At 34.3% G+C, this 14945-nt stretch overlaps 1 protein-coding gene across 2 annotated transcripts; it reads right to left on the bottom strand.

Moving 5' to 3' along the window:
* Positions 1-24: 24 nt before the first annotated feature.
* Positions 25-14902, bottom strand: LOC125052860 (splicing factor 3B subunit 1). Of its 2 annotated transcripts, XM_047653902.1 has the most exons (21): positions 14725-14902; positions 14120-14388; positions 13210-13336; positions 13046-13125; positions 12683-12877; positions 12048-12240; positions 11507-11763; positions 11126-11315; positions 10466-10749; positions 9725-9928; positions 9071-9269; positions 8424-8582; positions 7803-8095; positions 7335-7493; positions 6740-6928; positions 5593-5775; positions 5112-5290; positions 3111-3356; positions 1854-2066; positions 1137-1353; positions 25-241 (listed from the first exon to the last, which is right to left on the bottom strand). In XM_047653902.1, the coding sequence occupies exons 1-21, from the start codon at positions 14750-14752 to the stop codon at positions 83-85; spliced, it is 4023 nt and encodes a 1340-aa protein (XP_047509858.1). In that variant the 5' UTR covers positions 14753-14902; the 3' UTR covers positions 25-82. The 2 variants fall into 2 exon arrangements, 1 of the variants encoding a protein (XP_047509858.1); XR_007117501.1 differs by lacking the exons at positions 25-241; positions 1137-1353; positions 1854-2066 and adding an exon at positions 4571-4650 and having other exon boundaries at positions 3244-3356.
* Between the last annotated feature and the right edge of the window lie 43 nt (positions 14903-14945).

The raw sequence follows: 14945 nt of genomic DNA, 5'->3' as shown, positions 1-14945 counted from the left end.
AAATAATAATATTAAAACAAATTATACTTGTGATCAAAGTTTATTGCGCAAACAAATCTAGCCACACTTTTAATATTAGAGTTTACAACATATAATCTAATTCATATCGAATAAAGTGATTGTTGGGGTCATTGTGTATTCTGGGGTAACCTCCTACCAGCGCGTCTTGACCGCCTATATATAGGGTGTTGTATATCTTCCAATATACATCTCTAACTTTTCTGGCTGGATGAAACAAGCCCTGAAAATAAAAACTTCATTAGTTTAAATTAAAATAAGACATCTTTTTTTGTGATGAATTTGTCCGTGCTTCAACCGACTTCTATTTAAAGAAATCTAAACTTCTATTTACAAAAAATTCGATTACTCCAGACGTTATTGCGTCATAAAGAAAAAATACAATTCCTAACCAAATAGGAGATATTTGAGATCAAAGTGGCCAGTACGATAAAATGCCAATTTTATATCTAAGGACCTAGTATTATTTATATCGTTAAACTATCCAGATATAAACTCGCTAGTCACATAGAAACTACACTAGCCAAATTGGATTTCGAATCTACAGAGGCATTACTACATATCTTGGTATGACTTTGAGGTTTCAAAAACTAACACAGACACAGTGCACGATCATAACAACTTTCAGCTACACTCTCAAATACATGCGCATACACACCCATTCACACACTCACTCATTCACTTAATTTGTAACTCTAAATTTATTATTATTATTTTTGTATTTTTTATTATTATCTTTTTTTCAACTGTTTCAAACATGTATCACGTAATAATTGTTTTCTAGTTACCCACAACACAGGGCCTCCCTAGTGTGGGGACTAGCGATATATGAATTCTGTCACAACCCTTTTGTCATAAATAAAGTTTTATTTATTTTAATGGAGCGAAGTAAGAAGTACTAAAGTGTCGAGCAGTGTATTAAACATATTCAGATTTGAAATTCCTAATAGGCCAGACCAATTTTGGACCCATTTGATAATATTCAAGACAGGTTTACAGATTTTTGTCCTTGCCAATTCGAAACAAGCATTCATATAAGCCTTATACGCCAAGATTAAATGTTGAATTAAATAAATAATATACAAAGTTAAGTTTAATTAATGTGCAAAAATTCAAACCTGTAAAGCGTATTGCAAAATTTTGATAGGTCCAAGGGCGACCCTCATTCCTTCCACAGCATCCATGAAAGCCTGTACCAAATGCGGCGAGGTCTCGAATATGTTCGGCCACACGTGGTTGAGGAGATGGACCAATGCGTCTTCACAACCAAAGCCGTATACGCCCAGTGCCATATGTTTTATAGCGGCACATGCGGTCTGTCTGTGAACTAGGTCTCTGAAAATATTAAAAAGATTAATAGTTGTATCAAAGTTAATTCAAAGCTCGTCTGAATCTAGTTTCTAGCGCAGTCAAATCTATCGCACTTAGGGTTTCGTTTAAAAAATATGTCTAATTGCATGTTTTAACTAAAGTACACCGCTCTTCTTCTACGCGTAATGAAACATTTGACAGATAGAGTACTTTAGTTAAAAGAGCGCTATTAGACTTAGTTTTCATAAATGAGAGGGGAAATGTTATATATGTACCATGAAAGAGAAACGTTTTAGAATAAGAGTCGAAAAACGAGTATTCTCCCTGATTATCCGGATTTAATTTCAATGTTATTGCAAAGGTTTTCTTTCGGTCTTTATTGGCCAACAACGTGTTATGCGCGAATTTTGTGTCGGTGTAACACAGAAGAGTAAGGATAGAACCGCCTATCGATTAGCACCTACTTAGTAACAATGGCTTCCAAATATAAGCAATATAAAGACCAGAATTACAAATGATCTTACCGATCCATTAAAGCATCCTCCAGCAGCGGACACACAGCATAAATATAATCTTTCCCCATCTCCCCGATGTACTCAAAGAGGAAAGATAACGATTTGAGCACGCCATTTTGTACGTTGAGTTCTGGCACTCGGTATTCATTCATTAGGGCTGGCAATACTGTGAATGGGGAACAAGTTTCCGCTACTATAGCGATGGCTACAGTTGTGCACACCCTGTAATGGAAACAAAGTTAAAAATTATGAGGAAAATATTTTTTTATAGTATAATTTATTATTTATATTACTATGTATAATATATATTGTTATTATAATCTTTAACAGGACTTAACATTTTTCGTTCGAATAGTAGTGTAGTATTATAGAACTATAATTGTGAAGCATTTGAACAGAGATTATCATACATTACTTGACAAAATTAACTTAAATTTCGTTTCCATAAACTGCAATACACTTCTTGTGAATATTATGTATTCAAAGCATTGATATATAAAAGACCCAAGATGCACAATCAACGTCTAAAAAACGTCCTCAAAAAATGAGCGCAACATTCTAAATTGTGCACTCATTTCAAATAGTCTCGCGTCTAATAAGTGGAGTCGGTGTTATTTATTTGTTTTTTTTTATAAATAAATTTATGTACTTTTGAACTTTTTTGTGTGTAGTTTTTGACAAATATATTTACGCTATATAAAGGTCAGGGTAGCCAATTTAACATTTTTTTTAATTTAAAGAAAAAACTTTTTAACCGAATTAAAGTTATGTATTATTATAAATTTCCAACTATTTAACATCCAACACCTTTTGTCTTTAGTCACCGTGACCACGCACGCTGTAAAGCACCCGAAAAGTCGGATAAATTTAAAATTATGTTAAATAGTTGTAAATAAAAAAGTAATGTTCGACTCCACTCAATACCTTGTCCTACCGACCACGGTCGGTCGTAAAATTTTATTGCTTTAAGTACGTATACACTGCGTTGTAATAACAACTTTAAGCAATTCGCGTAAGGTTGATTTTGCAATAATATATGCTTGTAACATATACTGTTATAGACATACTGTTATAGAAAGGGACAGAAATAGTGTTTCGGGACACTTTCGAGCGTTACTTTTATTCGAGACTGTGCATCTTGGGTTTTTTGTATATCAATGATTCAAAGACAATAAAGGCATTCGCTAGTTTATATTATAATGATATATATTTCTATACTGCATAATAATATTTTGATACAAACTTATTAATTATACATTTCTGTACCTGTTCTGTCTTTCCTGGACCTTCAAGTTGTTAAGAAGGGTGGCCAGTACATCATGAGGTCCAATCGCCTTCGCTATATAACCAAATGTGTTGACCGTCGCTCGCCTGATGGCTTTCTTGTGAGCCTTTAGCAACTCCAGGAGTTCAAAGCAAATTCTCATCCATTCCCTTGCAGAAACAAACTCCGGACCTCGATCGGCTATACGTCCAACGAGATCTATACAGTTCTCTTGTACCTTCTCATGTCTGTAAATAAACATAAATTAAAAAAAGCACTTTAACGCATTTCGTTACATAAAAAAAAGGTTTTATTAGAGAGACAGAGTTCATTTCCAGTTCTTCTTCTCTCTTGATTTGAGATCTGAATGAATCATATAATTTTTTTGACGTTCGTAAAAGTAATATATAAATGCATTAATGTTTTATTAATACATACATATATTGGTATGTTATCTAAAGCTGGCGGCTTCAACACATTTACACTTTGTGTTTGTGTAGTGTCTGTGAGCGCGAGGCGTTATGTCAAACAGAATATGCATCATGAAAAGACTGTCCGTCTCTCTCGCGCTCGGTCAAGCTTATGAGTATAAAAGAGACAGTCATTGTTTTGCTTTTGCTACTGTTTATGTTGATCTTTTTTCTCATTATTATTTTGTCTGTGATTGTTTACTTATTTGGTTGGATGTTAGAATACTTTGAAAAAAATGTCTTATGAAATATATTCCGTCTAAACATTACCAGGATAATCTCGTGAAATGGTGCACAATGTTTTTAATTATTTTAAGCATCTTAATAAAAACAGTTTTATGAAAAAATGTTATTTTTAATTTGATATCAGATGCGACTGGGGTTTCTAAGAGGAGTATTGAAAGAATTGTTAGTGAAGTAAAAGTGAAGTGTGTTGAGCTAGATGGAGCTTATGTCGAAAAATGAAAAATTATTTACACAAACTACTTTTTTACGTTCTTGGTCGGGCTTAGAACTTTTGGATCCACCCTCGTATGCACATAATATTTATATGTATTTGACACATTTTTATTTATTTACAACCCACCCAACTTACGACACTTACTTAAACCAGAGTAGACTAAAATATATAGATTGGCAAAAAAGTCATATTTTTAAACATACTGTATAGTGAAATTGCATTAGTGTGAGTACTGTGAACGCGCCAGCTTTCGATAATCGACCTATACAGATTCTAAAGGGTTTATAATTTTGAGTTTCCAGTGAATTACAGCAACATACGGGTTTAATCTAATATTTTTAAAGGTGTTTGTATATAAATAGAAATATATCAGAAGATGTTTCTGCATTAAAACAGAGGCATTATCAAGTACCATTTACAGCTGGGTTCTTTTAACATATTTATAGTAAAATATGTCTTTCAATAAACAACTATCAAATGCACATTGTACGTATAAACTTTTAGTAGTTAGTTTACGAAAGAAAAAACTAACCATTCAAAAAAACCCGCCAGTCAACTGGCTTTGTAGGTGTCAATACCATGTGCGGCGTATCTCACTAACTTCAGGTGAGGCTAAATATGAAAGTTTTTCCATTTTACAACCGCACTCAGAATTATCAGTCACATAACATTTAGTAAGGACTAAAATAAGTTGAAGTTAAAGAAGTATCCCTATATAGAAGCAACATATTTCCTATAACATGATTGCACCATTTTTTACATACAGTGTAAACTCTTTATAAAGTCATTCGTTATAACGAAAACTCTTTATAACCAAAAAATGAATCTAATTTATTTGGTTTAATCCAATACCCATACATTAATTCTTCCCACCCTATAACGAAACCTCTCTATAACTAATAAAAATGCTCTTCCCTTAAAATTCGTTATAAAGAGTTTACACTGTATATTTAAAATAATTGAATGGACAAACCGCGTTAAGATGTAAAATTAGATCTAGCGGACGAAAAGTGAAAATAATTTCACCTTACATTTGAATTTGTTTTTAAATTTTACTATATTATATTTAGTACCTGTTTTTCAAAATAGGAGTCAGTCTAGGGAGAAGATCTTTAATGGGTGGCGTCATTTTAGTCATACCAATGACATTAACAATGGCTTTCAAGGCACCCAGAATGGAACCCAACACCTCAGGGTACTCCTCACCGAGGTATTCATAAAGCACTAAACCAAGATGACCCATCAGTTTTTCCTGTAAATAAGTTAAGATATAGTATCAAATTTAAAATAGTAAACTAAATTTTTCCAATCCAACATGTCTGAAACATTGAATAAATTGTAACTTGTAAGTGATACTATTAGAAGATTTTGTAATTATAGGAAATCAAAACATATTTTTGATATTACTACTGGTAAATTATAAATTTTTGAATCTGTTAAAATTGATAAATGAAATTCGAATTAATAATGTACTACCCATTTGAAATATGGAAAACAATGCATCCTATAAAAAAATATACTTTTTAAGAAATTTAACAAAATAAACTGACTCACCTCCTGACATGTTTTCATGACAACAGCGATTCGGGATATGAGATCCGCGGCCTGTTGACGCACTTTAGCCGATTTATTGTTCATTCGCCACAAGATGATACCACAGATCTGCGGCAGATATGGCTTCACCCGTTTTCCCAACTGATTTACTATTGTACCGAATCCATTTAACATAACTACATCCTGAAAGTTTACAATTTTCATAAATTAAAATTCATGTATAATGTCTTTTCTACTAATAAAAGGTATTTATTTCTTTATTTGGACTAAATAATCAGAATGGAAATAAACATCTTGAACCAGGGGGTGAATCAAACATTATAAGATATTGATTTTGTTGTGGTTCTTTTCCACTACACAGATTTTTTAAATTATTTGCAGTGAGTCGTAATTAGCAAGTACCCTCAACATTTGCTATGATAGAAATAAATGTACAAAGTGGAAATGTTGTGTGCCGCCTCTGGTTGAGGTGTACATTACCTGAGTTGATTCCCAGTGAAACAGCTGTTTTGGTGATCACACCATCTTCAGAAGACGGATTACTTAAAAAATTATCAACAACTACACTCCCCATCCCCAATTGCAGGGATTAGGAATTCCTTAGGAATTATAAATTTATAAGTGTTATAATGGGCTATTTGATAAGATTCGAAAAACGATTTCTGATTATTCATTACTGACTACAGAACCTAAACACGGTGTTACTTTAATTCTGTTAAGTATTGACTTTCAAGTGAATGATGCATTTCGAGAACACGCAAAAACTTTTGTCTATGAAAGATGGCGTCACACCGGCCCTATGACGTAGAATGCTTGTAAACAAACTAAAGTTTTATATTATATGTTATGTTATTAGTACGCAAATACACACATTATATTTCGGTCAAAAACACTCCAAAGAAATTCAACTCCAAAAGAGGATTAATAGGACAACACATATTATTTACAAGCTTCGTCATCAATAAGTTAAATGTCGCATTTTTTGATAAATTATGATTTATTACTATTACATTATACAAGTGAGTTCTCATAACGCTTTTTAAATAAGGATACTCTCAACAAATTTTTCTCATACAGTCAAATAGCCTATTATTAATTTCTAAAAACCTTAACATGAACATTTGAAATGATAAAAAATATAATATACCTCAGTTGTTTGTTCTTGGAATGCATAAAGGATGCCATCAATGAGGGCTTCTTCAAGTTTCGAGTCAATATCAGCGGCACCCAAATTGGCCAGTATCTTCTCTATCGACTCCATTACCATTTTTCTGTACTGTTCATTGTCATCTTTTAAATCGTCCACAATTCTGTTTATGATCTCTGAAGCTCCAACCTAAAATTAAATATATTTAAATAGCAATACACCTAGAATCCTTGGCTTATAAAGTCCCAATATGTAGGTATGTATGTCTTGTTGTTACATGCTGACACTTTGAAATTCAATGGCATTGTTTAACTAACTAAGGTTTATAGTATCCTTATCTAGTATAAGACTTCAATCTAAATTTAGACAATCTAAATTTAGGCAAAATTCGGATAATTTCACTCATTCATGAGGAAACAAGTTTCACTTCCCTGGTATAATATTTAAAAAAAATAAGCTTATAATAATAAGAGTCGAACTGTAAAGTTCTTTCTTCAGCTTTTTTAAGTAATAAATGGGAGTATTTTTTAAACAACATAATTTTTCATCTAACCGTTATTTTATACAAATATTTTTAGCATAAATAATGAATTACCTTGTTTGCAATCTCAACAGTGGTATCAACAAGTTGGCGATAGTTCCTGCGATCGAGGGCCATGCGATGGTTCCAGAAGTGTTTGAAGAAATGCGGTAATATCTCGTCCATAATGTACTGTGGCTCCACACCATCCGTACCACAACATTGTTTCACTACCTAAAATATATTTATTTCATTAAAATTAAGCGACACACACAAACAATTTATACAAGCGTTTACGTCTGTTTATTGAAGTCCCGTAAACACACTCAACAAACACACAGCCGACATTTCTGTGCCTTTTTAACGAGATTTCTTTTAAAGTTTCATCTGGTATCGAAAGCACGACCTACGATGTCAGCGCTTTAAAAAAAGCAAGGCGACCAATGAAGCTTGATGAAAATTCAAAATGTTGAGAAATATCAGAAATCCTCTGGATTGTTCATTTTTTATAATTATTGGAATATTCTTTATTGAACTGTTTACCTTGAGTACAATTTTCTTCATTTCTTCATCAGGAGACTGGAACTCACGGATAAGGATAAGCATCACTTCCCTGGTATAATAGTTGGCGTACTCGGCGTCCATGAGGGGTATCAGATACCCAATTGCCTTCAAGAAAGCTGCCAGACCCTTGCCTCGATGTGTTCTTATACCCTTCCAAAGGGGTTTCAGTACGGAGTCAAAGGACTCAATACCGTAAGGTGTGGCTGCTTCGGCTAAAGCGGCACTTGCCAAGGCTGTGATTGTACGCACTTTCTGCTGCTCATCGACCAAACCTATTAAAATTAAAGGTTTAGTTGACAAATATTATGGAATAAAAAATTGCTAATGTAAAATGTAATAATTGGAGGAATAATTTAATAATATTATTGATCCTAAATTATTTTTACTCTTTAAAGAAATCTTCGTAAGTAAATAAAGTCTTGTATTATAACTTTTGGTGTCCCAAGTGGTACTCATCAATACAAAACATATATTAGGTACGTATTTTACCTAACTTTAGAGTGCCGTTGTATACGTGGAAATCCTATAATAGAATCCAATAATACAATAATACTGAAATTACTTTCTTAGTAGAATGTAAATAATAAATATATTACTTACCATGTTCAATGATCTCCACAAGCGATTTAAGATGTGGGAGGATGGCGCATCCCATCAATATAGCAATTTGCTGCACAATCTTAATACCAGTGTGTCTTGCTTGCCAAGATTTCTTCGATCTACACACAGCTTTCAAGAAAGGCAAGAGAGATGGAATACCTGAAAAGATGCACCAAATGTTAAATTTCTTAAAATAAATTAAAACAGCTAAAAAAGCTGGGCCACTTTTAGTTATAAATATAATAGATAAATATTATACATATTTATATGGTTCTCAATTCAATTCCAATTTTCATTTTGCAGCAACACAAGCTGAGCGTACTTTGCAATAGCATATGTAGAGATAAGTTTGCCTTATGCAGTGTTACACGATTTTAAACAACACAAAAATATATTATTAATATATTCTATTTTTATGTTGTTTATAATAGAGGATTTTATTTTTACTCTATATTAACCACTCGCATACAGAAATAGAATATAAGCGAAATAATGAAATGTAACAGTTAATGAGAGTGCCTACATCTGGCTATACTCTGGGGGCGTAACTCCGACGATTTAGGAAATCGCCACGCTTATAAAATGTAATAAATACATACGGCTCATTTAAAACCCTCTAAAGCTGGTTAATAAAAATAAATACACACCCAAGGCTGAAGCGACTACAGCAAAAGCCCTCGCAGTTGTGTTCCGGACATATTCATCAATGTTGTCAATATCAGGCCTCATAGTGGAGATCATGGTGGCCAGTCCGGCAGCCTTGGCCAAGTTGGATATAATCTCTCGACCTTCCACACGTGCATAGTAGTCTTCGTCAATCAGAAGAGGCTCAATCACCACCAATATCTGTGTAAAGTAAAAAAATAGTTATATTCTGAAGCTACTGAAAAATACGCTGTTCCATCCTTGAGACTGAATTAACTAGTAAAAGAATTAAAACATTATTTCTAATACGGATTTTAGCAAACTTAAATTGATAAATATTAAAATTCCATCTGTCGAATTTAAAGATATTTTACAAAAACGTTTCATCGATCGGTTATTTAAAAGTATTTTATGAGAAATGGATTGAAATATAAATCTTTAGTAGTAAAAGTTGGATTGGGATTGAGTATAGAAAGCGGCCGTTAGCTGCCTCACATGACAATTCCAAGTTGTTGGACAAAACCTAGACTTTACAGTTTTTTTTTAAATGTTTGCAGGTTTCATTTAACAGTATTTCATTATTCTATCAAAATACTGAAATGCATTAAGGCATTTGGATGCATGTGGTTTCAGTGTGAAATTAAAAATCTTGTTACCTTATGAACGTAGGGTCTGACTAAATCGTCCAACTTATACAAAATTCGATCGATAACTTTGACAAGCAAGTGTCGCTCTTGGTCTTCTAGTGTAGGGCTCATGAGAAGTGGCAATATTTGGTTGAAGAGTGGCCCAGCACCGAAGTCACGGGCTTTGTCGGTTATCTGTCTCAGAGCGGCCTTACACATTGGCGGCGTTCCATTCTGAAAGATGACATAATGTTATTAGTATAAGAATTAATTTCAGTTTTTAATTTGAAAATGTCGAAATTTACAAATAGAAAATGACAAAGTATCGTGAAATTTTTCCGTATTTATATCAAACAATTAAGCAGCAGTTTTGGCCTAGTGGCTTCAGCGCGCGACTCTCATACTTGAGGTCGTAGGTTCGATCCCCGGCTGTGTACCAATGGACTTTCTTTCTATGTGCGCATTTAACATTTGCTCGAACGGTGAACGAAAACATCGTGAGGAAACAACCGACATACATGTCTTAGACCCAAAAAGTCGACGGCGTGTGTCAGGCACTGGAGGCTGATCATTTACTTGCCTATTAGATTTAAAAATGATCAAGAAACAGATTCAAAAATCTGACGCCAAGACTTAAAGAGGTTGTAGCGCCACTGATTTATTTTATTTATTTTTTATATCAAACAATTATTCAATAAACTAAAAAAATATTGTTACTTATATTAATTGACATCAATTGCATCAAGCTATTTAGTGAAACGGTCAGTATACCTTGATCTTGAGCAACAGTTTCATGATCTTTCTCTCTTTGAGCTCCTCGGGCGAGAGCGTGTCTTCGTCGACGTCAACGAGCAGCTTGTCGAAGTACTGAGCGTCCTCGGGCTTCATGAAGGGCAGTTGCTGCGAGCCCTTGGGCTGCGGGTCGAGCAGACGCGCCGCGGCAGCCGCGGAGCCGCCGGCTTCCTCCGTCTGCATGAAAAAGCCGATTGGGGTACCAGCCAACGGGGTAGGCGTCGCGGTAAGCTTTCTGGCCGGCGTCCGTATCGGGACGTAACCTGGGCAACAATTGGACACGTCAGACTCACGCCCGTCGGAACCGTATGCTGTGACGGTTGGCAAAAAAGGTTATTTAACTGAATTTACAAAAGCCTTTTTTGCCAAACGCTATATCGTGGTACAGCGTAGCGTTTCCGACGTCACTACATTTGTCATCATTCATCTGAAAGAAAAATTTCTTATTTAATATCGTAATTAAGTTCGAATTGAATAGTACATGTATTTAAAGAACACCGTGTAGGTTATCCCGACGAGTTCGGAGGCTTTTACATGTACCCTGAAATAAATTTTTGGATCAATTACTAACTGTTCGATAAGCACTTTTACTTAAAAAACTCAAAATAAACGCGATCCCTCTAATTGATATGTACTCACCGGCCGGAGGAGGCAAAACCTTGTACCCAGGTGGGAACATGGCATCGAGCTCTTCATCAGTGTAAGGTCTATTGCGTTCGTCTATTTCTTTCTCCCAGCGGTAAGCTTGGAGCTGTTCCGGAGTCATGGCCGCGATGTGGCCGGGCGTAGGAGTAGCCATAGCCATAGCTTTCACTCCCACGGGGGTCGACTGGAATAAGCAGAATTTTAATTAGAAATTATTTTAAACGTAAAGCTACTTTCATTTCTATAATCAATTCAATTTCTTTTGGAAATGGTGTTGCCAGAATATACATCGCAAGGACAGATCAGTGGTATTTGAATGATAATAGGGAAAAATTTGCATTTGATCAGTTATTTATTAATGTCATTGTTACTTACACCACCAGGGGTGAACATCGGCGTGTGCGATCCCGGAGTAGGGGTGCCGTGGGCAGGTGTGGCGTGGGACGGCGTGGCATGTGTGGGTGTGGCGTGAGATGGAGTGGGCGTGGCCGGGGCTGGTGTGGCTCCTGGCGTCTCGTCCCATCGAGACCTTCTCTTTGTACCGGGCGTTGGAGTCTCTTGTATCGTATCAACGCCAGTGCCACGATCTGTACGAGGTGTTTCAGCCCAACCGCTGCTGTGGCCGGGAGTTTCTATTGGGAATTTTATAAATTAAACATTACTTTAAAAGTATATAGAGACTTGAGGAAAATTCACTATTAGAATCAAAAATCAATAATTTATTCATTTGTGTGCTCATGAGGATCACCATGGAATGTTTTTTTCGTGCAAAGAAGGCACATATATTTTACTTTTGTAAGAACATCTATTTGACAAATTTATTTCTAATCTATGTGACAATAGTTTTTGTCTTGATATTAAAAAAAATTAAGTTGTATTTAGAATATTATTTCATAGCCAAAAAAAATTTACTTACCCCTGTCAGTTTTGGGGGTCTCATCCCACCGGTTTCGCCGAGAGGCGTGATGAGCCGGCGTTTCCCTTCCGGGCGTGGCATGCCCGGGAGTAGCATGTCCGGGTGTCGCATCCCACACACGAGCTGATGGTGTCGCACCGGGTGTCTCTCCCCCACGACCACCTCCGCCAGGAGTCTCTTCCCAACCACCACGCTGTGTTCCAGACACACATTATCTTTATATCAATATTAATATAGACTATAGTTATCCTATCAAATCATTCAATATAATGTCAATGTTATGTTATTGAATCATGTTAACTTTTTAAAATTACATTTAAATCAGATACTACATACAAGCTTAAGTTCTCTTTCACACACTCCTGCAATGTATTAAAACTTATAAGCAGCTGTCTCAAAAGTAAAAAAAAAATGAGTTGTGTGGTAACATCTAATGCATGCATTAAACCCTCATGAGCACATACAAAATAACATAATTTTGGTAAATACCTAATGTGTGTAAAGAAGATTCCACATTTTATAGTTACTTGTCTTTTGAATTGTGTATTTGTTTCCTTTGTGTTATTAGATAAGAGGCCAAAAGCTTAAAAATATACTAATATCTCTTATAGCCATGATCTTAAAAATAAACAAACCTCATTTTCCCATGATGGTGTTGCTTGTGAACTGGGAGTGGCTGATGCAACAGTCTTCTTAACTGAAGGTGTATCTTCAGTGCTTTGATCCCATCTTCCTTTACGTTTGGCTGCTGGTTTTGCAGCTTCACCATTGGCTTGTGCTACAGGTTTTAAAGTACCTTCTCGAGCTCTTTCAATAAGTTTTTTCCGCAACTAAAATATACAAAGTTATTGAATAAAATTACAATGCATAACAATTTTGATTTAATTTACACTTGTCTACTACTTTACAAAAATGCAATGGTGAAGCTAATATAATAATGTGTGAACAGTAAAATAAAATGATTCTTTAATTTTATGTAATATTTATGGATCACTTACTTCTGTCTCTTCAGCTCTGAGATATTGCTCCTTCATAATTTCTGTGTAAGTCCTAGATCCAACATCAGGAGTCTTACCCCCTATAACATATAAAAATGCAATATAAATGAGGGCTACAGCACAATGCACAAATGTTTAATATTCTAGATAAAATACTTTAATACCTTCAGCAAAGGGATCCACTCTCTCTGGAGAAATGATCATCCTTCTCCTTTTCTGGCGATATTCATCTTCCCTATCAGCAATTGTTGGTCGTCTTTTTTCAGCAAATGGATCATAATCTTTGTCACTCTGTAAAATTGTATATAAAATTAAGTATAAATAATACCATATCTAAAGCCCGGGAAAAAGGATGGTCACTTGAAACAACAAAAGGACTGTACCTACTCGAAAGTGATGCATAGGACAACAAAAGAAAAGATGGGTTTCACTGGGGTTAAATCTCCATTAGAGTGAGTTTCTACCTGTCATTTCTCTGTAGCCACACATGAAAATCAGACGGCAGCTTAGCACAGATGACATTATAGAACTCGCAGGGAAAAAATAGATAAATGTTACTCAAGATGAAGAAAAAGCAATAAATTTGGAAGAGGCTTTTTCACCCTAAAATGGCCATTATAAAATACTAGAACACTAACAAAACAAACTTTTATTTTTAGAACTTATATTAACACAACTAACACATATACTATGAAATGTAAACTGATAATTATTGTATAGAGTTATTATTATAAAGCTTTAACAATAAAAATAATACCATCCAAATTAATATGTTTGAAGAGATACAATAAAATAAACACTTTTTATAAATTTTAGAAATTGCAAATTAAAACAGCAAGTTGACAACATACCAAATGAATATTGATTATTCTTTATAAATTTCAGGGCCTTCTAAACAGCAAATTGTCTACATGTTATTTTTATTACATGATCTAACAATAGTAATTTTTTTACTTTTGCAAAGGTTTTGCACTTTCCTGTGCAAAACCTTTGCAAAAGTAATTGCAATTGCTATAAATATGCCATATGTAACATACATCTATAGAACAGAAAGTGTAATTAGGCTACCCTTACCTGTGCAATATCATTTAGTAATGAGGCAGGAGCTGTGTATCCTGGTCTCTTTTGACTTATAGGAACATTTTCAACATCCTCATCTTCATTTTCATCATTAGCAGCGATTGATGTTACATAGCCATCATACCTGGATTTTCCGGTCTGACCAGAGCTATCATAAATATCACTGTCATAGTATGTGTCTGCTAAAGATACACCTTTGCCAGAACCATTTTCAGGTAATTCATTTTTCTTTGCTTGAATTTCTTTTATTTGAGCCTCAATAGCTGAAAATAAACAAAACACAAGAAGTATAAAATATATATTCAATATAAATATTTAAATCTCTAGTATTTTTATATTTCTATGTAAGAAAAGGATAAGACGAACAAAAAACTTGATATAAATTTAAATTTCTTATTTTCTATAAACAATGTACTTCCCGTACATTTGTCTACTATTAATATTACACAAATATATATTGATAAACTACCTGGTAGTGTTGGCACGGGAAATGGAACATTTGGTAAAATTTAAAAGAATTATAATAGGTTATATTTAATACCAATATTAAAAATGGCTGGCAGGAGTGGGTGAGGCCAATAACAATAGAAAAAGGTTACCTTCATGAGTTCTCGGTATTTTATCCATTATGATCTTCTACATTCATCTATGCGTTTAAATTATTTTCTATATTCACAATACAAGTCTTACAATAAGCCGAAAATCTTAATCGCAATTAATTAGACATAGTAATTAGTACACGAAACAAACCATAGATGATAGAGCGTATAACATAACTGAATTCTTACTTGTATAGACTGTAGAGTAAGGAGCAAAACAA

The sequence above is a fragment of the Pieris napi genome, chromosome 10 (assembly GCF_905475465.1).
Source record: "Pieris napi chromosome 10, ilPieNapi1.2, whole genome shotgun sequence".
NCBI lineage: Eukaryota > Metazoa > Arthropoda > Insecta > Lepidoptera > Pieridae > Pieris > Pieris napi.
The sequence above is the reverse complement of the archived record's forward strand: the minus strand, read 5'-3'. Positions and strand labels throughout refer to the sequence as shown.

Excerpts from the sequence above, each read along its gene's own strand:
- LOC125052860 (XM_047653902.1), bottom strand. The coding sequence starts at position 14,752 with ATGGATAAAATACCGAGAACTCATGAAG. Across the intron at positions 3,357-5,111 it reads ACTCCTATTTTGAAAAACAG|ACATGAGAAGGTACAAGAGA; the intron begins GTACTAAATATA and ends GTTTATTTACAG. Across the intron at positions 2,067-3,110 it reads GTCCAGGAAAGACAGAACAG|GGTGTGCACAACTGTAGCCA; the intron begins GTACAGAAATGT and ends TTTCCATTACAG.